The following is a 27,870-nucleotide window of genomic DNA, read 5'->3' as shown; positions in this document are numbered from 1 at the left end:
GCTCCAGCATTGGTAGGACGGGATGATAGCATCTGGTTTCTGGTCAGAAAGTATCCCTTCATATGATGCTTCATCAGGAATAGGTTGATATACCTGTGGGACATTGGTGCTCGACATATCGGACAAGCTGGCGGCTGCCTCATCCCGAGCCACTGTTTGATGCAAATTGAGCCAAAGACATGGCCACAGGGCAATGATGCCATCTTCTCGATTTTACCATTCGCGCTCGGCTCTCCCACGACCTCTTGACATATTAAACACTCCTGGATTATTGTCATTGATTCTTGGAACTGGCTCTTTTTCTTGCGAAAGCTAGGAGCCAAATTCCTTGAGCAGAAAGGTATGTGTATTACCATCGTTCAGAGAGCGATGTTTGTGAGCTGGTAGTCGTTGGGGTCAGGGAAATGGTGTGCCCGGCCGGTAATATGATGCGTAGTAGATGCGCCTCTTTCTCGAATCCACGGGAATGCGACCTTGGCCTCGGAACAGACGGAAAAATTCCCAATTGTTGCAATACAAAGTGAGCTCAAAAGTTTGGGCAACCCAAGCACAATGAGACTTCTAGGTTGCGAGAAACCAGGCTCTGCGCACCAAAAGTAGGATAGGGTACAAATATCGCCCAAGCTGTGCACAAAAGCTCATGAGGGTTCGGCTTTAGCCCCTTTCCCGCGACAATAGCGCGTGACTAACATGCTCCGTCGGGTTGACAGTCAGTATTTAAGTTGAAATAGGGCGGTCATCTGAATCTCGTGCATATCATCAGAGGCTTTAGTAAAGAGTCCGAAATTCCAGCACATGCCATGATCTGCCTCGTCTTGAGTTTCTGCGCATGGCAACACAGGGAGGCATTTGCTTGGGTTTCACTGTTATTCGAGATGACAAATTAATGGACCTCTCTCGGAATCAAACGCTGCCAACCCGGCCTTCGAAGTTTGTTCAACATTAAGTGTGACTAGTTAAGTTTAAAGAGATCAAAGCATTGCTTTGCGCTGTGGTCTTCACAAGCGTCAGCGGTCGCTTTCGCTATCACTGTCGTCTATAAAGCCCTGCTCGAGGCTTTAGATACGCATGTGTCAGTAAATCAGTCGCTTTTCAAGAGATGTTGAGAACGCCCCCTCGGAGAAGATTGAACATACTCTCGGCTCAACCTCCGTGTCAAGTCTGGCCTCTGGTTTTGACCAGACAGTTCGGACCTTGTCCGTCCATTATCAATGACATCCCCAAGTTCCTCGCCAAGCTCGGAGTCGTAATCCTCTTCTAAAACGTCCTCCCTTGAAGCACCGCCCATGACGATTGCGTCATGTTCACTTCGCCATGTTGACGGGTTGAGATACCGGGCTAGGTTGCCTTGCAGTCGATGGCGAATGGATGAGGTGCGGTCTGTGATGGAGTCGAGCGGGATGTACTGGCTATATCGGTTCTGATAACGCTGCCATAATGGAACGACGACATATGATATCAGGAGGAAAAGGAGCAGCGCAATGACCGCCGGGACGATCAGTGACTGGATATTTTTTGTCAGTTAACAAGTCCAGATTCCAAGAAGACAAGCTGAGGGACATGAAGGTATACCTTTAGGACGGATATTGTGGCCCCCATTGGGGCTGAGGATATGGGCTAAATGGGGTGTCGGGTAGTCTGCTACCTTTCTTGTTGCGATCCGAGTCGCGTCGCGCAGGACAGAGTTAAAGTGGACCTGAAGAAAAGGCGAACAGACTAGACTGTTGGATTCAACCAAACGGTTAAGGGTCATGAAAGGACACCCCAGAACCGAATCCTACCTACCTGGGGAAACAAAAAAAAAAAAAAGAAAGCAGGCTCGGCGCAAGCGCGCACAATCGCCAAAAAAACAAGTGCAGCTGTGTCTGGTGTGGAAATATCGTGAAATTAGACAGTATTCAATGTAGCTTTACATTGTCTTGCATCATGACAAAGCTAGCTGCACTTTCAAATGGCTGGGCATGAAGGTAAGCTACACCTAATGGAAGATTGACGCATGTTTGGGGAGTTTCTGGCAGGCACTGTGATTCGTCCCAAGTCGTGTCGGCAAAGTATGAACCAACGCTTTTCGTCATCATTCTGGAGTGGCACAGCCAATGGTAGACGGTCCAATGACGGTGCGCGCCAGGGCGGATGTGGCTTGACGAGTCTGTCCGTTTCCAATTCAAGCCACATGGGCAATCGGCGGGCACGGAGACTTACGGAGTACCTGATTCATGGTTTGGTCTAAGGCTGGCTGCACATGCCGTATTAAAAAGCAGGGATGCTTTCGAAGGCAGGAAGGTAAGGTACGGATAGGTGCCGTAACCGACCTTACTTTTCCGCGTCAAGTCCAATAATTATTGGTCATTGTACCTTGATAGATGTGCAAGATAGCAACCGGATGCAGAATTTCTTGAGATGATCCTGACGAGCTCAAGATTTTTATTTGGTACCTTTGGGTTATTACTAATTTCGGAGAGATTGGACTGGATGCTACATTGCCACGCAATATTGTCGGGACCCTGAATATGTTGTCCTTATAGGGTCATATTGGGTGGAGTCGCTCCTGGCTAAGCACATCCCGAATGGAATACACCGTTATGTTGTATGCATAATTACCTATTGTCGTATATTGAGAGAAGTACCGACAAAAATCCTACCATACCATGGTTACCAAGTGTTATTCAAATTTTTCTTTTCTTTTTGACTGATCGACAACGAATCGCCCTAATATGGGGTAGAAACGGTTTGTTTGCTCTTTGACAAGTCACAGGTTTTGATATTTCGTTGAACTGGTCGGTAGCCGTTATGCACGGACCAATACCTCTCTCTGGGGAACCCTTTGAAGCCTGTTACCCCTGACGTGTCAAATATGGTACAGGGGTCCTGGGCTTCCGAGAATTAAAGCCCAGCAAAGGCAGTTTCAGAGCCAATCTGGACTGTGCATCTCACCTGATGATCCGGGATTGAAATGGAACCTAACCACGCTTTTAAGGTACGAATCACCAAGTAATTTTGAAGTTACACAGGCAAACAGGGTACTTATGAACATTGTGGTAAAGTAGGGGGTATGGTGACTTTGGTAGAGTTGTTGGCGGCAGTTCAAATCGGTTTAATGAATATCTGCCTGTGCTGTCAAATGGTGCACTGCCAGATGTCGAAATGAAATCAATTTTATCTATTTATTCTCATCTGTACAATACATTGTCTGATGCAGTTTTAGGAATTAAAACATTACCTGGTTTGCCTGATACTTTTATGCTGATCTTGTTTGCCTGATACCTTTATGCTGAAATCGTTGCGGTCCTCAAGTTGGTATTTGGTACTGGCAGCTAACGCCACTTCTAGCCCACCCCCTATCTCTAGCTAAACCAGACCTGGATTGAATTAATTTTGGTGTGGTCCGGTTCGTTGCGCCTGTGGGCTCTAGCTGACTGCACGTTGCATGCAGTGATTTCGCATTAGGCGGTACACCGAACCGTATTTTGCACTTGTCAAGCAGGCACGACATTCTGGTTTGCCGGGCTGTTGGCTGCACGCGACCCATGCTCTCGGAGACTCGACGGCGGGACGCATTCTAGGTCTAGGTATTAATCGGTTCGTTGATTTATTTCATTGAAATTGGTCTTGTTCATCGATCGTCTCTTTTTTTCCTGACAGGCCTCCGCATGACCAGAAAATAAAAAGAATAAAACAAGAAAAATAGCAAGACGTGTCAAGGTGCGTTTCGGTAGTGCAGTGCGCAGGTGTGCAATTAAGCAGGCATTCCCCTCAACTGCTGTTCTGCTTGATTGATGTAAAACTGAGTAAAAGTCTCTAAACAGCCCCGATTCATGCAGAACTCCCTTCCCTCATAAGCTCCACCAGCAGGACCAGTGAACGATACAGGCACTACAGAGTCGCCAGGGTCGCCAGGGTCGCCCTAGCATATTCTGTCTGTCTGGCTACTCGTCGCCACACCCACCTGCACCACTTCGACCAGAATCCCGCTCCATCCAATTGCCCAATACCAGTACACAACCAACCAACCGGCAGCTCCAACCAGAGGGCTTTGACGACAATGACAGCGTCAACAGCAGCCCTGTTCCTGAGACACGTATCCTTGTAAACCTGCGGCTTAGCTACCCACATCTACCAAACCCATCATCTGCGCCGTCAAGAGAGGGGACTGCCGGCCAGACAGCCAGCGAGAGGAAACGAACGACGTACAGTACGTCCGGCAGTGCTGGTAGAGGGATTCGGCTGTTTCAACCCACACCCCCTCCCTACGCGGCCGGATTCGCCATGTCTTCAGCCGACAAATCTTCGAGGCAATCCTCAGGCGGCAAGTCCTTTTTCTCACGAAGCAAGAACAAGGACAGACGAAACACCAGCGACGACTCCAATGGCCGCTATCTCGTAGGCGGCGACCAAGATCATGCCAGCATAATCTCATCCCGCGCCTCCTCGCGACACCAGCGGGACTCTTCCGTTGTATCTATAGATGCCCCAGACTCACCGAACCCGGGCCTCAACCATATGGCCGGTGTTATCACCTCCATTCCATATGACAACGTTCCACCGGACCGTCGCTCCCCCATACCCACCGAATATCTGCCCAAGGGTGACCAGGCACCTCTGCGCCGCGACCCTCTGCCGCATCAACTGAACAAGGCCGGCTCCGACTTTCATCAATATCCTAATTTTGACACCAACTCGATGGATTACAATCGCATCTCCCACTCGTCGCAGGGGCCGCGAGTAGTCCCGGGCTCCAACGTCACCATGGCTTCAACTGGTCGCCAGACTCAGTTCCAGCAATGGGGCCCCGCCCGGGACAGCGGCTTCGGAGCTGGCTCACACAACTCACGATATAACTCATACGCTACATCGGCAGGCCGTAGTTCTGCCGACCAATCTAGTATATATTCTGGTAGGTTTTATCATGTCCCGCAGCGAACTCTGCTGGCGCCTTTGCGATTCAGTCTTGAACTGACTGGAACATGCGCTCTGGATAGCTTTACCTAGCGCCTCGTCTCAAAGCTCATATCCCGTACAGTCTCCAAGAGAGTCACACCGGCTCACCAAATTCCCTGCGTCACCATCTGCTATTTCTCAAGGCTCCAGCGAAGATTTTAGATTAGCGAAACCCGACGATGACCACATAATCGAGCAGATGTTTCTTGCTTTGATGCAAAAGCGCGGCTGGCACAACCTCCCTGATCAGGCTCGCCGGCAAATGGTTGCATACCCGGCCGCCAAGAAATGGACCCTGATTTATCAAGACCGTTTGAGCGAGTGGCAGGGTGAACAGCGAAGGAGGCAGACCGCAAGACCAGGACAAATTCAAAGCTTCGATGTGACCACCTTTTCCGACGAGGAGGGGACGCCAGAGTGGTATGTCAGGAAAGTTATGGACAGCAGCCTGGATACCAAGCTACTCGGCAGCCTTGAGGTCAGCCTCCGAACCCAGCAGATCAACTGGGTCAAGCGTTTTATAGAATGTCAGGGCCAGGTGGCTTTGACGAATGTCTTGATGAAGATCAACCGAAAGACGGCATCAGGGCCGGCGGGCGTGACCTCGGATGCGAAAAACGACAAGAACCTTGATCGGGAATATGAAATCGCCAAGTGCCTCAAGGCTCTGATGAACAACAAGTTCGGCGCCGACGATGCGCTCGCCCACCAAAATGTCATTGTCGCGCTGGCGACATCCTTGATGTCTCCCCGAATCCATACCCGGAAGCTCGTCAGCGAAGTCTTGACGTTCTTGTGTCATTGGGCGGATGGTGAAGGCCATCTCAAGGTCATACAAGCGTTGGACTATGTAAAAAACCAGACCGGGGAGAATGGCAGATTTGATGCATGGATGAGACTGGTTGAGGTCACCATGGATGGCCGAGGCAAGATGGGCAGTTTGGTCGGCGCAAGCGACGAGATGCGCAGCGGCGGCGTCGGCGCAGAGAATCTGCTCATGGAGTACGCTGTCGCAACCCTCATACTGATCAATATGATTATTGATTCTCCCGAGAAGGACCTCCAGCTTCGGCTGCACATCCGGGCCCAGTTCAACGCATGTGGTATTAAGCGTATCCTCACCAAGATGGAGGCATTCCAATATGACCTCATCGACAAGCAGATCGAGCGCTTCCGCTCCAACGAGGCGATCGATTATGAGGATATGCTGGATAGAGAAAACAGCAGTATCAAGGATAATGTCGAGGGCGAGATCAAGGACCTGAACGATCCAGTCCAGATCGTGGATGCCATACAAAGTCGACTGCAAGGTTCTAGGACGCATGACTACTTCGTCTCAGCTCTACAGCACCTACTTCTGATTCGGGAGAATGATGGCGAGGAGCGTCTTCGGATGTTCCAGCTCGTGGACTCGATGCTCAGCTACGTTGCGATGGATCGTAGGCTCCCGGATATGGACCTCAAGCAGAGCCTCAATTTTACGGTTCAGAGCTTGTTAGACAAACTGCATACGGACTCTGAGGCCCGACAAGCTCACGACGATGCCCTCGAGGCACGGCAGATAGCGGATGCCGCTATGGCCGAGAGGGACGAGATGAAGGCCCAGCTCGAGCTCGGTGCTGATGGACTGGTGGCAAAGTTGCAGAGGCAACTGGACGAGCAAGCCAGGTTCATAGAAGCCCAGAAGAGACAAGCGGATGGACTGAAATCAGAGCTTGAAAACCTGCAAACTATCCGTGCTAAGGAGGCCCAGAGATATGAACTGGAGACGCGAGAGCTGTACTTGATGCTCCGGGACGCCCAGGACGTCGCGGCATCACAGGCCGTCAAGGGCGTCAAGGCGGTTGGCAACGACGAAGCCGCTCGTGTACAGCAGCAAGGGATTCTTGATCGTGATAGGCTTATGGAGCGACTGCAGATGCAGATTGAACGACAAAAGACACAGTTCAAACTCGAGGGCAGGGTCTGGGGCGAGGCAGCCGGTCCGTCTGACAGACTTCGTGCTTTGCGGGAAGAGATGGATGGAATTGGTGGGGACCCGGGCATGGAGGAACAGACAGATGCTGTGTCAGGACATGCGCCAAGGGACTTGACCAACAGCATGCTCGGGAGCGTCAAGCGCCAGACCCGAGTTTCTCGAAAACCAGTCAAATCTTCTGCGAACCTGGCCCCAGGCGCGGTTGCAGAAGAGGATATCCCCGAGGAAGACGACGAGGACGTCGTTTACGAGAAGCCACGCGTTGTAGAGATCAGGAGGCCGACCGTCGACCCCAAGCAACAGGCTGGTCTGCTCAACGAAATTGTCGGCAAAGTCAAAAGATACGACGGCAGCGACTCGGAAGATGCAGATGATGAGGTTACTACCGGCCCAACACATCGCAATGGCGAGTCTCAAACGCCTCTTACGCCCAAGGACCAGGAGCCTCCCAAGACACCAAAGATCGAAGTCACACCAGCCATGGATGGGGTCGTTGGTACAGCCGCGCCGCCACCCCCGCCTCCACCTCCGATGCCAGGACAACTTCCCGGGGCACCACCACCACCTCCTCCGGCGCCTCCTCTACCTGGCACCGCTGGGATACCTGCACCGCCGCCACCTCCTCCTCCACCTCCTTTGCCTGGTAAGGGCATGCCAGCACCGCCCCCGCCGCCGCCACCACCGCCCCCTCCTCTGCCTGGCATGAAGGGTATGCCTCCGCCGCCGCCTCCCCCAATGCCAGGGTCGATTTCGGGCCATTTCCTGGCAAAGCAGCCTGGCTTCGTTGCGCCTACAATTGGGTTACCCGTTGTGCGACCGAAAAAGAAGCTCAAGGCGCTGCATTGGGACAAGGTCGACGCGCCGTCAACAACGCACTGGGCGGCGCATGCGCCGTCTGCTGAGGAACGCGAGGAGAAGTACCTTGAGCTGAGTCGCAAGGGTATTCTTGATGAAGTGGAGAAGCTGTTCATGGCCAAGGAGACCAAGATGATCGGCAAGGGGCAATCACACAAAGAAGATAAGAAGCAGATTATTTCTGCCGATTTGCGGAAAGCCTATGGTGAGTCGAGTCCCGTGCTGCTGGTGCCAATTAAACTGTATGTTATGCTAACCCATCGAACCATATAGAAATTGCCTTCGCCAAGTTCTCAAGCTACTCAGTTGAGAAGATTGTGCAGATTATTATACACTGTGACAAGGAAGTTCTCGACAACAATGTGGTCATGGACTTTTTACAACGAGAAGACTTGTGTAATATACCTGAGAACATAAAGAAGCAGATGGCCCCGTACAGCAAGGACTGGACGGCACCCAAGGCCATGGAGGAGGCTCGGGAACAAGATCCTGCGGAGCTTACTCGGCAGGATCAGATATTCCTGATGACTGCCTTTGACCTCAATCACTACTGGAATAGCAGGATGCGGGCATTGGCTCTCACCCGAAGCTTCGAGCCAGACTATGAAGAGATCTCGGAGAAGATCAGGCAGGTGGTCAGCGTGTCCGAGTCCCTGAGAGATTCGGTATCGTTGATGAACGTTCTTGGGTTGATTTTGGATATCGGTAACTACATGAATGACGCGAACAAACAGGCGCGTGGCTTCAAGCTGAGCTCGCTTGCGCGCCTGGGTATGGTCAAGGATGAGAAGAACGAATCGACGTTGGCCGATTTGGTGGAGAGAATCGTTCGGCAACAGTATCCCGAATGGGAGAGCTTTGTCAACGACATCGGGGGCGTCTTGACTGCGCAGAAGATCAACATCGAGCAGCTGCAGACGGACGCGAAGAAGTACGTGGACAACATCAAGAACGTGCAAAGAGCGCTAGACTCTGGAAAGCTCTCAGATCCGACAAAGTTCCACCCGCAGGACCGCGTATCGCAGGTGGTACAGCGCTGCATGAAGGATGCACGACGCAAGGCGGACCAGATGTCACTCTACTTGGAGGAGATGGTGCGGACGTACAACGACATAATGACGTTTTATGGAGAAGACCCGGCAGACGAGAACGCTCGGCGCGACTTCTTTGCCAAGCTGGCGCTGTTTGTCAACGACTGGAAGAAGTCACGCGAAAAGAATGTGCAGCTCGAGGAGACGCGGCGCAAGAACGAGGCGAGCATGAAGCGCAAGCAGGCCCAGCTGAAGCCGCTCGGCATCGGGGGCTCTTCGGAGGTCGGCCCGGTCAGCCCCAGCAGCGCGGGCGCCATGGACAGCCTCTTGGAGAAGCTGCGCGCGGCGGCACCGCAGGCGCGCGACCAGCGAGATCGCAGGCGGCGTGCGCGACTCAAGGACAGACATCAGGTGCGCATTGCGTCAGGGCAAAAGATTCCCGACCTCAACGAGATCCCAGAGGTCGAGGCAGGTCTGCAGACTGGAAGGAGCACGACGAGCTCACGCGCGACGGACGACGACGGCAACCTGCTGAGCCCCGATTTCGCGTCTCTGGGCTCACCCAAGTCTGCGGACGAAAACGACGTGGCCCAGCGCGCGGCCATGATGCTTCAGGGCATGCGAGACGGCGAAGGTGCCGAAGATGCAGAGAAGCGGGAAATGATGCGGCGGGCGCGACGGCAGACTGCCGAGGAGGAGCGTCGGGCCCGGAGGAGAAGGAGAGAACAAGCAGGCTCGACGATCAGCAGCAACGGGGGCGACTTGGAAGAAAGGCCAGAAGAGGCGGCGGGGGGCGACGGGGCAGAGGACGCGAATGGGGACACGCCGACGCCGAAGCCGGAGCAGGAGCCAGGGTCCGAGTCAGAACCCAAGTCGGAAGGCGCCGTAGCTGCTGCTACGTGAGGATGAAGAGGCAGGAGAGGCTCTTCACATTATCGAATATATCTGAGGTGCAAGAGTATCGATACATCATCACGTCACTTCATGTCAGATTAACCCATCATACAAACCGACATCTTCGTACATAATGTTTACTGCATGCCCTTCTCTGGGAGAAGGGCCAGGACCGGAAGCCATAGAGGGGATTAGAATGGTCAGCGTCCAGCATTCAGATACGTCCTCCATTTAGTATGTACATGGGTACCTGACCTGTATACCTACCTACCTACCTACGCAAGCAAAGAAAGAAAGATCACCAGGGAGAAGAGGGCGGATGGGCCAGTTTTCAGAAGCTAGAGCTCCTCGTATAAATGCCAACACTTTATATAAAATGAACACAACTCGACACATGGCTGAATATCAGCTGAGTCGCTTAAAGCAGTCTTGGGGGCTACCCCCACTCCGGTAATGATTATGCCGTAGACCGAACGAGTACAGCATGGAGTCTAGTTCTAGACCCCTCAATTATGGAGCCCAGCCCATATTAGCCGGTAACGCAGGGAATAACATGTCAACTCCAACAACGAAAGAGAGAGTGCGTGTGTCTGGACCCCCACCTTGGAGACTTGGACATGCGGACTATTTGTCCGACAATGAAAGTCGAGCATGTAGAGTGAGTTGGGGGTAGGGCAGTTCAGTGTAGGTTGGTAGGGTAGGGATGTATGCAGGAGCTTGTGATGAGGGAGCCAGAAGATGGGGGCCTGTTATTAAACAGTTAATGGCCGCATCAGTTGTCGTGTGACGAACTGATTGGATTAAGGCTCTTGCTGTCTGTTAACTTTTACTCGACTCTTCCTACACTGCATCGCAAGACTGCGAAGTTGCAACAGAACGACAGAGCATAAAAAGTAAAAACAAACAGAGAAGTGAAAGCAAAGAACAAGATTAAAATACCAGGACAACAACAAAGTGCAACAACACCATCACCACCACCACCGGAAAAAAAGAAAGACAAAACCACAATGGACGCAAAGACCGGCATGGTCCTCGGCTACCAAGGCCGCCACCCCTTCAGCAAGGTGAAGCTGACGGACCGGTCGTCGGTGCAGGAGCTCCTGCGCACGCTGCTGGACCCTCTGGAGCCCTTCTTCTCGCCGCACAAGGCCCGGGTCCGCTGCCCCGGCGCGACGGCCGTGCGCTTCGACCAGGCTTCGTCCGACCTCGAGGGTCTCGCCCGCCCGCTGTGGGGCCTGGCGTGCCTGCTGGCCGGCGGCGGCGAGTATCACGGCACCGAGTGGTGGGTCGAGGGGCTCAAGGCCGGCACAGACCCCGAGAGCGACGAATACTGGGGTTACCCCAGGGATAACGACCAGAGGATGGTCGAGATGTGTCCGTTGGGTATGTTGGACTCTCGTCATGTTTGATATGAGATTAGGGCTGGGTTGAGCTGGGCTAGGGGGTTGGGGGCCGGGATGTATTACATGGGTTTTACTGACTATGTGAACTGTTATTTTTTCCAATTAGGTTTCGCACTGGCTGTTGCTCCTGTGTTTTGGGATTCAATGTCGGGCAAGGAGAGGGAAAACGTAGAGAACTGGCTGGGGAACTCGATTAACGAAAAGAAGTGAGTGGCACCCATGTTAACCCCCTGATCCATGATGATGAGCATAGGCGAGTATAGTGTCCCTAACATGAGATATACCGCTCCCTCCTCTACAGCATGCCCAACACAAATTGGCTGTGGTTTAGGGTATTCGCGAACCTGGGTCTCAAAAAGAATGGCGGCAAGTTCTCGCAAGAAAGACTAGACAACGATATCGAGCACCTAAACACATTTTACCGTGGCGACGGATGGTCCAACGATGGACCTGAAGGGATACACCGTAAGCTTTAATTTAATGATCTATCCCCTGTCATATCTTGATGATTTACTGAAACCGACAAAAACAAAACCCCTCCCCAGAAATGGACTACTACTCGTCCAGCTTCGCCATCCACTTCCTGCAACTCCTCTACGCCAACCTGGCAGGAGACCAAGACCCCGAACGTGCACAAGAGTTCAAGAAGCGCGCACAGATGGCCGCCCTCGACCTGATTCACTACTACGACCCCGAGGGGCGCTCTATCCCCTTTGGCCGCAGCGTCGGCTACCGGTTCGCCATGGTGTCCTTCTGGGGAGCGCTGGCCTACGCAGACGTCGAGCTCCCCGCGCCGCTGACCTGGGGCATGGTCAAGGGCGTCGTGCTGCGGCACCTGCGCTGGTGGCAGACGCAGCACGACATGTGGAGTCCCAGCGGCACCCTGACCGTCGGCTACTCTTACCCAAACATGTACATGGCCGAGAACTACAACAGCCCCGGGTCCCCCTACTGGGCCTGCCTGGCCTTCATCTGCCTCGCCGTGCCCGAGTCCCACCCCTTTTGGACCTCGGCCGAGGAGGCTTACCCGGAGGGACTCGTCCCACCCGTCAAACCCCTGCCGCACCCGGGCCACATCATGAGCCGCCTGGGAGGCCACACCATGCTGCTCTCTTCCGGCCAGGCCTGCAGCTACCCAATGAAGGGCACCCACGCAAAGTACGGCGGCTTCGCCTACAGCAGCGCCTTTGCCTACTCGGTGCCCCCGGGCCTCTTCACCCTCGAGCAGTACGCCCTGGCCAGCCAGATGGGCGTGTCGGACGACGGCGGTGAGTTCTGGAAGGCCCGCCGCGTCTCCGAATACTCGAGGCTAGAGAACAGAGGGGAGGGAGGCTCCTCCTCACCGGTCCTCGTGTCCTTGTGGAAGCCCTTCCCTGACGTCGAGGTGCGGACGCTGCTCGTTCCGCCAGAGCCCGCCACGCCCAACTGGCACCTCCGCGTGCACTTGATCCACTCCAAGGGGAACAGGGACGTCATGACAGCCGACGGCTCCTTCGCGGTGCGCAACGAGAACGCGACCAACGGCCGATACCTGGAACCCTACGACGCCGGCGTGGGCGAGGGGACGCGGCCGCGCATCATTGGCAACTACGACCTCAACAGCCCGGACGGCTGGGCGACGGGATCCGAGGGTGCGTTTGCCGTATCGCGCGTGGCAGGCGCGGTGGGGATTCGGGCTATCGAGCCCGTTGGTGCCGAGGCCGAGGAGCGCCGGGCCAACATTGTCAACGCCGATCCCAACTCCAACCTGATCGAGAGCCGGTCCTGCATCCCGACGCTGCAGCACAACCTCAAGGGCGGCCAGAAGGCCGTGTACGTCTCGGCCATCTTTGCCAGGCCGGCCGGTCCCGACGTCGCTGTCGAGTCGTACCTTGACGGCTGGGACACGCCGCCCGAGATTCCCGCTTGGCTCAGAGATGAGATTGCAGCTTCATAGTTAGGTTAAGACCGGGCCTGCTTGTTGAAAGGTTTGTCAGGGGTAAGGAAGGACGAGGGGGCTTTTAGAGATGAAGGTAAACTCTCTGTTTGAACTCTTATGTTTCTGTACCCTTTCCAAAAAAAAAAAACCCCAGGATAAAATCAAAATTCCAACATAAAAATAAGAATGTACATCTCTGCAATCAAAATTATTACAAACTGGTACCTGCAGCCAAGCAAAATGTAAAAATGGTCGCTGTAGGTCTATCAATACAAGACAACAAATAACAGTGAACCTTCAAAAAAGTAACCCCTGACCACCCAGGAAGTGAGCAAAGACAAACCCTATCCCGCCAAGGCAGTCCAGGCGACCCACCTCCCACCATAGCCAGAAACTCCATGTATGACATCGTATTTTGCTTTTCGCTTCGCTTAACCTGTCGTGAAAACTTCATACCCTTCAAACTCGAATAAAGCCATATATCCTCTCCACTACTTGGCCATGACATCGACGTAGCGTCCACTCTTCCGGGCCTTCTTGGCGCCAGGCTTCCTGGGGCCAGCTGCACTCAATAGATCATCAATGCTACTGGCGTTGCTCATACTGGTGCCCGGCCGGGAGGGTGGTGCCAACCCTGCCTCGCTGCCGTTTGATGCGGTGCGCTGCAACATGGGAGGCGTCGTTCCCAGCAGCGAGGATTGTGATGCATTCGCGGCCGCCACTGCCGCGAGGTTCGAGCTGGAGGCCGAAGATGGGAGCGAAGGCCCACGGGGCGGCGCGCTCGATCTTCCGCCGGGAGGTGGGGGGGCCATCATCCCACCGCCTGCAGCTGGTGGCGGTGGTGTCCCTGCTGCAGAACGTGGTCCGCCTTTTGGTGGTGGCGGCGTCGATGTTGGAGTAGAGCCGGAATCTGATCCCGCCTTTTTGTTGACCCAGCGCTTGAGTTCCGGGTCAAAATAAAAGCTGTTTTGCTCGCCCAATTTGGCCCTGACGGCTTTGGGCTGTTCAGCAGTCAGATCCTTCTTGGCAGAGCCGCCGCCGAACCAGCCTCCAAGCCAGCCCTTCTTGGCCTTGGCAGCCTTCTCAGCCTCGGCTCGTTTAGCTGTAGATGGACCATATTAGCAAACTATACTTTATAACGCAAATAAGAATTCGGGGATCTGAGCCCTTACCATCTTCTTCAGCCGCCTTGCGGAACAATTCTTGGTTCTCTTTATCAATCTCCTCCTTGGACTTCTTGTTCGACGTCGACGTTGATGCTATCGATGCAGAATCATCCATGAAGCTCAAAGGTTTGAAATCATGCTTGGAATCGTTGCCCTTTTCACCCTCGTCGTCATGTGACATCTCTGGATCAGGCTCGTACGCTGGTGGTTCATACGGCTGGAAGCTAGGTGGCTCGTAGCCTCCGGTAGACGAGGGCTCTTCGGCCTTTTGTTCAGAGTTGTCGTTTGACAAATCGTCATCATTGAGCGTCATCGTCGGGGGTTCGTAGCTGTAATGCGGCGGTTGATATCCGTATGATGGCATTTCAGGTTCCTCGCTGGTAGTCTTCTTTTCATCCTTGGGTGACGCGCCATATGCAGATCCGTTCCCTGCTGAATAGTCAGGGGTGTATGGCTGGTATCCAAACGAAGGCACAGGTGCGGATTCCGCTGGAGACGATCCGGAGTCTCCATAAGGTTTCGGCGCATAAGGAGACTCGTTGTTGGACGTAGAAGCAAAGCCGTTTTGACTCGTAGCAGGTGAGTGTAGCCCGGTTGGCTGGTATGGTGAGTAGGCAGACCTCTGGATGTCCGACGACCTCCGCGACGCCTCGGGAGAGTTGCGGCTGTACTCCCCGGAGGATCGCCCGGCAGATGGAGCCCGTGCACCATACGCTTGTTGCGGCTCATAAGGATTCGACGCGGCGGGTGCTCCAGGGGCATACCGTGAGCTGGCCCGGGTGACCGGCGGTGGCGGGCCCTGCGATGCAGGAGGTGCGAAGGCGTGAAGGCCTTGAGCACCACCGCCAAACATCTCCATGCCGGTGGCGTTTGGTGGCGATGCCGGACGACTGATTGTGGGCGTGCCCCCAGCCACACGCGCGAAAGGACCCGCAGCGCCAGGTGTGTTAAGCATGCCGTTCTCGCCAGGCTCAGAATCATCACCGGCCACAAACTTGTTGAAGCGGTTCCAGACAGAGTCCGATACTTTGCCCATGCTGGGCTTGGAAATCCACGAGTTCGACTCTTCCTTGGGAGCTTGCCTGAGGCGGTTGGCGAGGTTCTCCACAGCAGCCTCCAAGACACCGTGGTGGTACGGCGAGCGCCTGGTCTGGGATGTGATTGCGTGGGCTAAAGTCTCACAGTACTGCAAGGCCTTGTCGGGGAACCCAGCCTCGGCGAGCGTCATGGCGTGCTGCAGCTTGTACGCGGCCAGATGTGGGCAGTTGACATCCTTGTTTCCGCCAGCTCCAAGGTAAAGGCCAAACTCGTAGACCTCACTGAGAAGCAAAGCCTCGGTCTCTTTGGCGAACTGATCAGCCTGCCTCTTGTGGTCAGCGCCGACAAGCACAAAGTGCGAGTTAGGGTCATCTAAGCCACCAAATACGGTTGCGTTGCGAGCAAAAAGGTAGCAGATATGGGCAGCCTCTGCTCTGCCGTAACCTGCCAGGAGGTTACCCAGTGAGTTGATAGCCCTAGAGTCATTGTTGCTCCTGTTGCTTAGAACCAACCCGAGCGTCTCACGCCACTTGTCAAGACCGGCAAGGGCATCGGTAGACTGTCCTTGGAAGGTGTTGGTAGGCATCAGTTGAAGACCTGCTCTGGCATGCACAGGGACCAGCTCATCGACACACTCCTCGTGGTTCCCGGACAAGACTTCATACAAGACGGCCAAGGACTCGTTGTTGTGCCCAGGGTAGTTCACTTCCTTTCGGACGAACTCTTGAGATACCTTCTTGTACAGGTCTGGAGATACCGTGTTGGCGATGAGCAGAGCATGGCCCCACAATCGCTTATCGGCGGCGTCCCACACTGCCTTTTCACGGTCTCCCCCCAGCAGACTTCTCCTAATCTGCTCCACGACTGCAGAGTCAACAGCATCAGATTTCATCTGCGTGGCGAATGATCCCTGAAGACCTGCCGAGTCCTGTCCCAGTGCAAAGCTTGTCGTTGGCTCCGATAGAGAGTCGTCAAGGCCAGGAGACAGGATGTTACGGACAGCTTTGTCAACTGCAGAAGAGCCCTCCAGGGTTCCGTCGTGTTCAATGAAGAGTCGCAGGATTTTCCATAAAAGCACCCGTTCTTCACTTCGCTTATCTTCCAGGGTGGTCTGACCGTGGAACGAATTGACAGGCTTGTTCCTCTCCAGATCCTCGATACCGGTAGTAAGCCAGGCTACAACCTCCTTCTTCTTGGACTTGCCCCTCAGAGGGCCTGGGAATTTTCCAAGACGCTCCTCGAGAGGTTGAATCTCCTTCATGCTCTTGATCTTAACTTCGCCTGGGCTGCGAAGTATCATGGGCAAAGTCTGGTTGATGCCATACCTAGGAACATCCTTAGGGAATGATGTCACAATAGCGCCACCAACACCCCATCGGACAATCGGCGCGCCCTTCCACCTCTGTAACGGATCATGCTCGCGGCCATCGGTAGGAGGGACCAGGTTGAGGTTCTGTGAGGCCCTGCGAGGTCTAGACGTCATGGATATAGGAGCAGATACCGATGCGGGTGTCATGGGTACGAACGAATGTGTGGCAGAGGTGACGGAACGAGGTGAGGTAGGATCATGTACAGAAGACGGCCTAGGTACTGGGTCTGTTGAGTTCACTGCCCCCCTGCCGTACAATGCACCAGGAGACTGAGTGTGTGACCGCGGCGGGGGCACAAAATCGGATCCATGTGGTGTCAGCGTTGATTGTGCTTGAGATTGTGGCGTGTAGCTCGATACCCTCTTTGGCGGCGACAATGTGGCATTTTGCTGCGCAATGGTGACTGGGGGAGGGGGTGTTTGCCTGGACCGCTGGGACATTTGAGATGGCGCCTGCGGCGGTCCCATTACTCCTTGGGAAGATGGGCGACTGTGAGACAAGGGAGAAGGGCCCGACTGAGGAACACCCTCTTCATCAACCTCACGGGTAGAAGGGAGCGAGGGCATACGGCTGAGTCTCGGCTCGTGCATAGCAGAGGCGACACGGCGGTCGGGATGGGATCCATCTGCTTGACCTGCGACGGCTGACCTAGCACGATCATGCGAGATCTCAAAGTGGGCAAGCGGACTAGAAGTTCGAGGCTGATGCGGCAGCACTGGGGGAGCGGCTACCGAATGAGACGGGGCGTAAGTAGCACTTGCTGGGCGGTTACCAGTCGGCGCTGGAGAGTACCTGTTTGATGCCGGTGCAGCGGGTGGAGCAGGCGAGTACCTGCTGCCAGCGGCTGCGGGCGGTACGACTGGTGCCGTCCCGGAACCAGACTGCATTGCAGCGTACGGGCTGACACGCTCGGGTGCTACGAGGCCGCCCGTAACGGTAGAGGTCGCAGCAGCAGGTGCGTATCCAGCTTGTGGCGGCGTAGCCATGGTCGGCGGTTGGCTGTAGGGCGTCTGGGGTGCTGCCGGGGTGGGGACAGGCTGCGGCTGACCAGGAGCAAACCCTGGAGAAGCCTGGGCTCGGATTTGAGGAGGACCAGTTGCGCTGATCTGGGGCGATGGCATGCCGTGCAGACTGGTTCGAGATGCCGGCCTAGCACGTTGCGCAACTGGAAGATCTGCAAAGAAGCCCTCACTCCCAGACTGAGACCTTTGGGGCGCCTGCTTTGCAGGCGAAACTGGTTGACCATTGCGTTCTGGAGCAGGTGGTGACATAGGGGCAGAAGATGCCCGGGCACCAGGAGGGCCAGGCGGAGGCTGAGATGCGCCTACCAGCGGAGACTTTTGCTGCACAGTCGGTCGTTTTCTAGGCTTGACAATATCAGCCGGGAGGTCATAGGGTGAAGTGTAGCCGCCCTTGGATTTGTCGGCAAAGCTAGCGGCTTTGTTTGCTTCTGGGCGCGGTGGAGGAGCACCAAATGCTGGGGCAGGTGCAAACGGGGTTGCACTTGATGGCTGACCAGCAGGCTGTGCTACAAATGGCGTTTGGCCGGGAAAGTACTGGCTGGAGTTTGAGGGTTGACGTGAGCTCATTGGCGTAACCTGTGCAGGAGTATACCTTCCATTAGGTGCAGGCGGTTGAGTAGACACGGCACCCTGCGTAGCAGAGTTTGGCTCAGGGGTATCTTCAGCATCGTCGAGAAATCCGTCATCGTCATCCCCAAAGAACGCGGCAGGGTCGACCTCCTTTGAGGGATCATCGAGAATAAACCCATCATCATCCTCGTCGTCAAAAGCAGCAGCCCACTTGGCGGCCAGATCTGCGCTATTCTCCTGAGGTTCAGCCTCATTCTCTTCAGCCGCAGCTTCATCCGACTCGGCCTTGGGCTCTTGCTGCTCTTGGCCTTCGTCGAGTGGTTGCTGCTGGCTCCAGAAATCACTATCTTCCGGAGACTCCTCCATCATGCTCTCAAGACCTGTGTCAGCCCTGCTGGGCGAAACAAGATCATCCAAGGTCCCCAAAACTTGCATCGTAGACTTGCGCTCCAGGGGCCTCTCGGGCAAGAAACTGCCATCGTCCTCCGCGGTCGGTTTGCTAGATTCACCGATCTGAGCAAAGAAGTCATCTTCACCTGTCGTGTCGTCGGCAAAGGGGTCGTGACTATCTTCCGTTGTCTTGATGGAGTAGTCTGGAGCTTGCTCCCTGGAAATCAGAGGAACTCCCTCCTCGTAGCGTGCATCGGGTGCTTCCGCATCGGTGGGAGACGCCACGTCTCGGCGGGAGAACTGTTCTGTGGAACGGTCTGACGTAGAGTTCTCTGGTTGATCTTCCCCGTCAAACAGCTTTCTGTCCGAGCTTTCGGCGGCATACTTGACAGGTGAGGCTTCGCGATCGAGTTCGGCCATAAGCTCCTCAGCTTGACTGATGGGCAGTAGACGCTCCGGACGTTGTGCCTCTTGTTGCGCCGATTGTTGCATGGGTGGTACGACTGGGAACGAGTTGGTGCGGTCTGAAGGGCCCAGGAACTTGAAGAGGTCTGCATCAGTCTCCGGCAAACTCCATTCTACATCGTCATCTCCGTCCCAGTTAGCCTCATGCGCGACAGTACGCGCAAACGAGTCTGACGGAAGGTGTTTCGAGGGAGTCGATTTCGCCGCTGCCGGAGCTGGCTGGGGGATGACTTCGGATTCTACAGCTGGTGCAGTCGCCTCTTGTTCCGCAGTGGCATTGGTCTGCTCCAGTTCGGATTCGACTTGGATGGGTTCGTGCGAGGAAGCATCGTTCAGATTTGCCTTGGAGACATCAGCCGCTGGCGGTGATGCATCTTCGGCATGGGTCTCGGTAGTTGACGTCGCGGAGGGGTTCTTTGAAGGTTGTCTTGGAATGTCATGAGCAGCATTGGGCATAAAGGCCGGGTGCCATGTTGAATTCGCCTCTTCAACAGGCATCGCGATGCCGTGTCTTTTGTCAGGTTGGGTTCGAGCGGATGTCTAGAAGTCGTAGAGAAATTTGATATCAAGAACGTAACAACTGTGAGCAATATTGGTGATCAGCACATCATGGCACTCTTTTTTTTTCTTTCTTTTTTTTGCTAGACCCGGCGTTGAATTGTTTAGTTCAAGGCAAGATAGAGGTAGGTAGGTAAGGTTAGGTAAATAAACAGGCAGTGGTAGTGGCACTTGAGAGGATTGGCACCAGTGGGTAGTGTCATATCCGTTCACGGCACAACTCGACACGTTGAATATGTTGCAAAAGCATGCGCGCAGCTGGGGCCAACAAGGTAGCTGGATAAAGAAGGAAAGAAATAGGTACGTACTTACATATACAGTTGATGTCAAAGTACAAAAAGAGAGGTATTAAACTAGTAAACAAAATATAGCATGTCCATCGCCCAACGGGGTATGAGGACAAGAACGATTGAAATGGAATCTAAAAAAAGGCAAGACACCTTTGAGGACGGTTGAAATGGCTAGACTTTTCTTTCTCACATTGAGCAATCTACGGAGTCTCGGCGCTGACATTCATCCCATGAACTTTTGGAAATGGCCGACGCGATTGAAACGGGAATAGCCAGCTGGCCTCAGTTCTCATTGGGTGGCATTTGCAAGTCGCTAGACTTGTTGCGGATGCTTGCGGGTACCTCTATGGAACCCCTGTCTGGGTGCGCTGGAGCATTGTTCGATGCTGTCGTTTGTTAACAGAAGTAACCTCCACCGAGGGCCCCCTGTCGATTTAACAGGTGGCAACAGTCAGGGATATTTGACCACCTTGTTCCATCGCGAGTTAGGCCTGGAGACGTCTTTTATTTCGATTTCATTTTTTTTTTTTTTTTCATCTGTCGGAACTATCGTACGGTTATAATAATAATACCCTGCAAAGACTTCAGACCTACCCCGTATATGGATATTTCCGCAAATACCGAAGACAAAAACAGTAATACGGGTTGAGCTCACGCCGGCGGCTGACATAAGGACAACTTGCAAAACAGACCAAATCAATCAATGGAACCGAGCGGTTATTGAGCTTGACTTGACTTGCATCAAAACTGCTGCACACGCCAAGGCGGATCACCCCCCTGGTCTTTTCTCGGTGCAGTAGCCACTGTAGGTATGGATGTTAGGTAGTATCATGGGTGGTCGCATTTGATTCCATGTCAAAGCCTAGTTCGCGACACGACGCATTTGCCTACCTTAGTTCTACTTGGGGGCTGTGCGTTGTGGGCCCCCTCAAAGAGGGGGTTGCAAAATCGCGGGTCACGACAAAATCGCGGGTCAGTAAATTTATTAGGAAATCGCCTACAAAAGTTATTCGTTAAAAAATAATTAACACATATTAACATAATAATAATTAAAAAAAGTCCAAAATAAGGTTATATTAAAACCGTAATTTACGCTGTAAATATTTATTCCAAAAAATTTGGGTTAATTGCCGTAAATAAACCGTTTAAACGGTTATAAAGCGAACCGGGTATTTCCAAATTGTTCGTTTTATACCCCGGTATTGGCGGCGAAAAACGTTTTTCAAACGGTTTTATATCCTTAAATTAACGAAACGGAGGTAAAATTAATAATATATATTACGGAAATAGTTAAAAAGGCGTTACGGGTAAAAAAGGTAAAATTAATTTTAAAAATCGTAATATATATATATATATTAATAAAACAATTGGAATCGTTTTTTACGGTAATGTAAAGGGGTAGGCCAACGGCCCTGCAACTGTTGGGTTCCCAAATGGAGTTATTATTAAAGCTGAAGGGTAAAGGTGTAAGACCGTTGTTTGTTCGTGCTGGGAGGGTGTTTATATAAGGGAGGGTCACGTGTGTCCCCGTCGTTCTAACACGTCATGTGATACGTGCATTCAGCACGAATCCGTTACACGAAAATCGTTTTTATCGTCCTATTATTATTAAATTTAAAACCAATATTATTAAATTTTATTCGAAATTTTTTAATAATAACCAATAGGCCGATTTTTTTAATTTTATACAAACCCAATCGATTATCGCCGATCGTCTGGCCGAAATTAACCGCGGTAACGAAAAAATTTTCGAAAAAACCCGCGTAAAAATTTTTAAAATATTATTGGCCTATTATACCCAATTTTCCATCTTAACCAAAAATTACCCCTGGTTTAATCGAATATTTAATTCGGACGCGATTTAAATTACCGTCCAAAATTTGCGATTTTCCAAAAACGATTTTCCTATTAACGGGTTAAACGTTAATAGTAAAATAGGCTTCGATTATCCAAAAATTAAAGGTAAATATTTTTGGTCGAATTGGGATTTTCCCGATACCCCTTCCAATCGCTATTAATTTTCCTATTAATTCGTTAATAAATTTTTTATATATTATCTATAAAAATTATAATTATAATTACAATTATTAGCCTTTTTAATTTTATTTTTTCCTTTTTTTTGTAATTATTATTACAATTTTCAATTTTAAAAAGCTAATTTTATTTATTTACAAACGTTTATACCCTTTTTAAATTCGAATAATCGGTTTTTAAAAATTGGTTATTTGCAAATAAAATGGATATAAATAAAACGACCATTTATTTTACGGTTATTTATATATGGTATTTTCGCTGCCTATACGATAAAACCATTTAAAATTTTAACGGCTATTTTCCTATCCTAATTATCGTTTCCGTTAATTTCGTTTTGTAAACTTTTAAAAAGGCTATAACGAATTTCCCTGCCCTCGACGTTAAATATTATTACGGTTTAACGGAGGCGTACGTTACCGACCCGGCGCCGGCGGTTATTATTTTAACCCAATCGCAATTTTATAAAATATTAACAAAATTCGCTATTAGTAAATCCGATCCCAAATCCGCCGGTACCGTAATTATTACGTTTTATTCGACCTTTTTTATCCGCGAAACCGAATAATTGGATAAAGTTTATAACGTAAATAAAATATTTAATCTATAATATATAAACGAAATTATTAATACCACCTTTTAATTACGCGTCGCCAATATCGAAAAAATTAACGATAATTTTAACGTAATTAATAATTTCCAATAAATTTTTTTTTCGTAATAATTATTACAATTCCATTTTTTAATAATATTTTATTTAAATTCGATAATTTCGTTAGGTCCCGTTAACGTAAAGACGGCCGTAAAAGCGATTTTTCCATTGGCGAAAATACCAAATAAATCCGACGTTTGGTTATATATTTCCCTTTTGGGATTTTATTTTAACGGATAATTGGAAATAAGGCCCAATATTTCCGTTACCGGGAATTTATAATATACCGCGTATTTCGTTTCGTATTTTATATTAATCGAAATTTAACCACCGCGACCCCGATTATTAATAAAATTAAAAATATTATTAGGCCCGGTACGTTAATATAAAATAAAATTTAAATCCCTTTCGCCCGTTTTAAAAATTTATTTTAGGAAAATATATTTTTAACGACGTATATTTGGGACGGTAATAATTATTTTATCGTTTCGTATATCGATTTTAATACCAAAATTTCGTTAATAAAATTCGAATTAATAGGTTGGAAATAATAGCTTTTTTATTTTCGTATTTTGGAATTTATTATATTTACGATAACGCCCAATATTAAATCGACGTTTATTATTTATTATACCGGTATTTTTATTATATATCGCGGTATAAATATTAAATTAACGTTATTAAACGGTATTATTATTTATTCCCGCGAAAAAATCCCTTTTTATTATATTATTACGGAAAAATTGCAATTTGGCCACCGATTCGAAAATATAATAACAAATACGGAAACCATTTTAAAAAATATTTCCACTTTTTTCGTAAACGAGGATATAAACGATATTAATACCGCCCCATTTAGAAATAACGCAAACGGAAATGGCGCGGATTTAAAGCGAAAAATTTCGTTTTTCCTAAATATAAAATTAATTCGATTATTACAATTTTTAACGATAAATTACTTTTTTTAATTTATAATTTACGCCGAAAATAATATCCGGAATATAAATTCGGCCGAATTAGGCAAAATTTTAACGTTAAAAAATGTGGAATTTAAGGCCAAATACCGCAACGTCCGACAGAACTTTAAAAAAAACTTGTAAAAAAAAAAACCCGTTTCAAATTAATTACCGTTAACGTTTTAATTTAATATAACGGCGACGGTCCTTTTAATTAGGTTTATTCGAAAATTTACATTAATTTCCGAACGTTATTTCCTTTTGGTAAGGCCGAAATAGTCCATTTTATATTAAACGAATTTCCTTTTATTGCCCGCGTAGTAAAGATTTGTATAAAAAAAAAAAAAGGGTTAACGCATTCTGGTTATAATGCCGAATTTATGGGTTTAATTGTAAATTACCTTTATTATAATAATAATTATAATCGCCTTTTTATTTTTTATTTATTTGTAACAGCTATTACAAATTCCAATTTTAGTTTTTTGTATAACGATTGTTATAATTTTAAATTTTATTGCTAATTTTTTTAATTTAATCGCTATTATTTTGGAAAAGGCTAATTTCGGCGTAATTACCATCCGGTTTAGTTTATCCTAAACCGAACGTAATAAAATAGTTACCGATTTTACCGAATCGAATTTTACTTTTAACGTTTACGTTTTAAACATTAATATTTCGAACGCCGGTTTTAATTTGCACTATAATTATTATACCGGTATTATTATCCTTTTAATATAAAACGCCAATATTTAATTGCAAATTTGTAGTCGATTAATTCGTTTGGGTTAATCCAAACCTATTATTTGGAAGATTTTTAAAATACGGGATATTCTTTTCGATTGGGTAAAAAACCGGATATTCCGAAAGGTTAATTTTCCGAACCTTTTTTTTACGAATTTTACTAATATATATTAAATATTATTAAAATTTATTACGCGTATACGTTTACCGGAAATTATTATTTTTCCTATTATAAAATAGTTTTTAACGTATAAAGTAATAGTAATTATATTTTCCTGGCCATTTAACTGTTTTATTTAAATAGCGGAACCTTTATAACGTTTTAAGGATTTTTATTCCGATAAAACGCGCCGTATAGGCGAATTTTACTCCCGCCTTATTTCTATATTCGTTTTTAATATTTTTACCCCGTTTAACGAATAGGATTTAATCGAAAAAACCTTGGTATTTATTTTATTATTTAATCCAATTTATATCGATTACCAATACCAGAATTAAAATGGTAAACGTAATACGATTAGCGATTATATTAATCGTATATATTTGTTTTATTTCGATTTTACTATTATAAATTAGGGGTTTGTATTTAAATTAATAAAATAAATTAAAAATAATAACGGATATTACGAAATTACCGAAAATATACGGGTAATTGGGGCGTTTATAAGGGATTTTAATGCCTGGGTAATTAAACGTTGGAAAATTAACGCGCTTTTTAAGGAAGATATTTAAAATAATAACGAATACGACCCTTTGGCCGTTGTTATTTTACCATTTTCGTCGATCGAATTTAATAACGATTATAATAGAATTAATTTCGATTAATTTAAAAAACCCTATATACCCGTTTTGGTCGAAAATAAAGAAAAGGGCGAAGGAACGTTTGGTTCGTTTACCCGGACCCCTACCCGTAAAAAAAAACGTAATTTTAAAAATCCCACTTTTAAAAAAAAATTGGCCGTTATTAAACGTTTTTTTTTTTCCTAATTTGTTTTTATTTTTTTTCGTAATTTGGTATTGGGGTTTATTAATGGAAAAATAAAATTTATATATATATATTATTATAACGAAAATTACAAATAGGGTTTTTTTTTATTTGGTTTTATTTTTGGGTTTATAATAAAAAAATTTAATAGGGGGGATAAAATTGGTGAAAAAACGGCTCGTTATTTTATTGGGGGTTTAAAAGGGGTAATATATATTTTGGTTATTATAATTAAAATTACCATATTAATATATATCCCGGTATTTTATTTTATTTCGTTATTCGCGGGAAAAATAATTTTCGGGCTTTTATTTACGTCCTATTTTAAATAAAAATTTGTTTATTTTTAATTAATTTGCTTTTTATATTATATTATTTATTTTTAAAATGTTTATACTTTTTTTTCGTCGGATTTTACGTATATTCCGTAAATTAATTTTCCTTTAATATTTATTATTCCATTTATATTTAACCCATTTGGCCTATTATTTCCTTTTTCCAAATATTTCCCTACTTTTTTAATATTTATTTGGTTTAACATATTATCGGGACGTATAATTTTTTGGTTAAACGCCGCCAATTTATCGCCTATTAATTTTTTTATACCCAAATATAATAAGTCGGAAACGTTAAAATCGAAATTGGGCGTTATTTTATTTTTTTCGTTTCCCCAATTATTTTGGAATAGCAAATACGCATAATATATAATATTATTATTGGTTAATATTATATGGTATTTATTATTAATGCGGATACGGGAAATATTTTCTAAAATTTTGCGTAACGTACTCGCGATTGGCCCTAAAATTACGCAAATTATAAAGGTTTTTCGCAAATCGTACGTTAAATTGCGGTTATTTTTAATATCCAAAACGAAACCTTTATTAATATATTTAATTATTAAATTTGCTGGTTTATATCCGTTCCCGGCCGTGGTATATTTTACAAAAATTAATTTTAAAATCGCCGTCCGTAACGGTTAATTTATAACCTTTGGTCGTAATAACCAAATTAAATATAATATTTCCGGTTTATAATTTTTGGTTTTATACCCGTAAAAAAACAGGACCAATTGCGGTATTATAATTTCCAATATACCGTAATTTTTTTCCTGAAACGCGTTAAATATTATTTATAAAAGGGCGATTATTTGCAAATAACGGCGTTACGTACGGAAAACGAAATTAATTTTAAATTTTAAATCCTATAATTTTATACCTATTAAACCGTTGATATAACCGGCAAATATATTATCGTAAACGCGGTTTATTATAAAGGCGTATATATTAGGTAATATATCGGTAAAAACCTGTTCCAAGGCGTTTTTCGATATATAATCCCTTTTTAATAACCTATTTTGGATTAAGGCGGTAATAATAATATATAAAATACGGGAACGGAAAACATTTTGTAAAAACCGTAAAACGTAGTAAAATTCCTTTTTATTTTTTGAAAATTTGCTATTTTTTTCCAATCCCGTTATATTTATAAATATAATAGGTATATACGTATATTAAAAATAATTAATAAAATTAAATTTAATATGGAAAAACCCTAGTACGGGCAATATCCATTATTTTCTATCGAAAAATTGGGACGATTTAATATAGGTTTCCTATATAACGCGGATATATAATATCGTTTTTTAATCCCTATAAACGAAAACCAGGACGGATAAATAATCGAAATAGGTGGTTTTTAAATTTAGGAAATGTTTAAACAGGATTTTATAAATTTGGATAACGTTTATATAATTTTTTTCGTTTTTTATAATAACGGGAATTTGGATAAAATAGGATATTAGTATAATTTGTACGAATATAAAATATTGTAAAATTATATCGGGTAAAAAAAGGTTATCGGGAAATAAAAAACCGCAAATTTGGCCCAAAATATAATATTTAGCGCTTTTGTAATAAATATCCGGATATTGTAAAAAATTGGACGTTTGTAACCATTTTTAGTAAAAGGATATAATGGCGTACCATTGAAATTACGTATATTTTTTAAATCCTGGCGTTAATATAAGAAGGTACGAAATTAGGTTTTATATTCGGTTATACTTTTTATAACCGAAATTTTGCATTTTTTCCAGAAAATTAAAATTATTATATACGAAAAATAAAATTGGGTTACGGGCGATTTTTTTTAGGTTAATTTGCATATATATATTATTATTATTATTTTTGGTATTAGGTATATAAATAATTATTATTTATTACGTATTTGGGTAACGGTAATAAATTATTACGTTTACCGTTTAATAATTTTATATAATAAACATATTCCAAATCCGGATAACGTATTTATAATACGTTTTAAAACCCCGTTATATATAAAATATATCGCAAATACGCGTAACAAATAATTATTTTTTTGCGGGGAATATCCGTAAATTAAAATGGCCAATATTAACGTAACGCGTTAATCCGTTAACGTTAGGGGGTTTATAATTTCGGAAAAGGTATTCGGGGCCTAATATAGTAAATTCGCGGTTTGTAATAATATATAAAACGGGCGGTAATTTCGAAAATACGAAAATAATAATATTATAAATATAAATAATATTAAAGCCCTAGTTAAAATATTTTGGAAAAACGTATCGAATATTTATTTAAA

General features: G+C 47.3%; 3 protein-coding genes across 3 annotated transcripts; 2 read left to right on the top strand and 1 right to left on the bottom strand.

The window, feature by feature from the left end:
- Nucleotides 1–3,851: 3,851 nt before the first annotated feature.
- Nucleotides 3,852–9,705, top strand: PgNI_06851 (uncharacterized protein; the record flags this gene model as incomplete). The annotated part of the gene is made up of 3 exons (XM_031126871.1): nt 3,852–4,894; nt 4,980–7,976; nt 8,045–9,705. Exons 1-3 carry the CDS (start codon nt 4,267–4,269, stop codon nt 9,703–9,705), a joined length of 5,286 nt encoding a protein of 1,761 aa, XP_030981441.1. The 5' UTR covers nt 3,852–4,266.
- A 998-nt stretch (nt 9,706–10,703) lies between these two features.
- PgNI_06849 (uncharacterized protein) lies at nt 10,704–19,710 on the top strand (the record flags this gene model as incomplete). Its single annotated transcript, XM_031126869.1, has 5 exons — nt 10,704–11,079; nt 11,206–11,305; nt 11,401–11,564; nt 11,645–14,119; nt 14,190–19,710. The coding sequence occupies 4 exons, from the start codon at nt 10,704–10,706 to the stop codon at nt 13,033–13,035; spliced, it is 2,031 nt and encodes a 676-aa protein (XP_030980829.1). The 3' UTR covers nt 13,036–14,119; nt 14,190–19,710.
- On the bottom strand, nt 13,509–19,536 carry PgNI_06850 (uncharacterized protein; the record flags this gene model as incomplete). Its single annotated transcript, XM_031126870.1, has 2 exons — nt 13,509–14,119; nt 14,190–19,536. The coding sequence occupies 2 exons, from the start codon at nt 19,534–19,536 to the stop codon at nt 13,509–13,511; spliced, it is 5,958 nt and encodes a 1,985-aa protein (XP_030981440.1).
- Nucleotides 19,711–27,870: the final 8,160 nt, after the last annotated feature.

Source organism: Pyricularia grisea, assembly GCF_004355905.1.
Source record: "Pyricularia grisea strain NI907 chromosome Unknown Pyricularia_grisea_NI907_Scaffold_4, whole genome shotgun sequence".
Classification (NCBI taxonomy): Eukaryota; Fungi; Ascomycota; class Sordariomycetes; order Magnaporthales; family Pyriculariaceae; genus Pyricularia; species Pyricularia grisea.
This window is presented reverse-complemented; position numbering and strand designations above follow the sequence as displayed.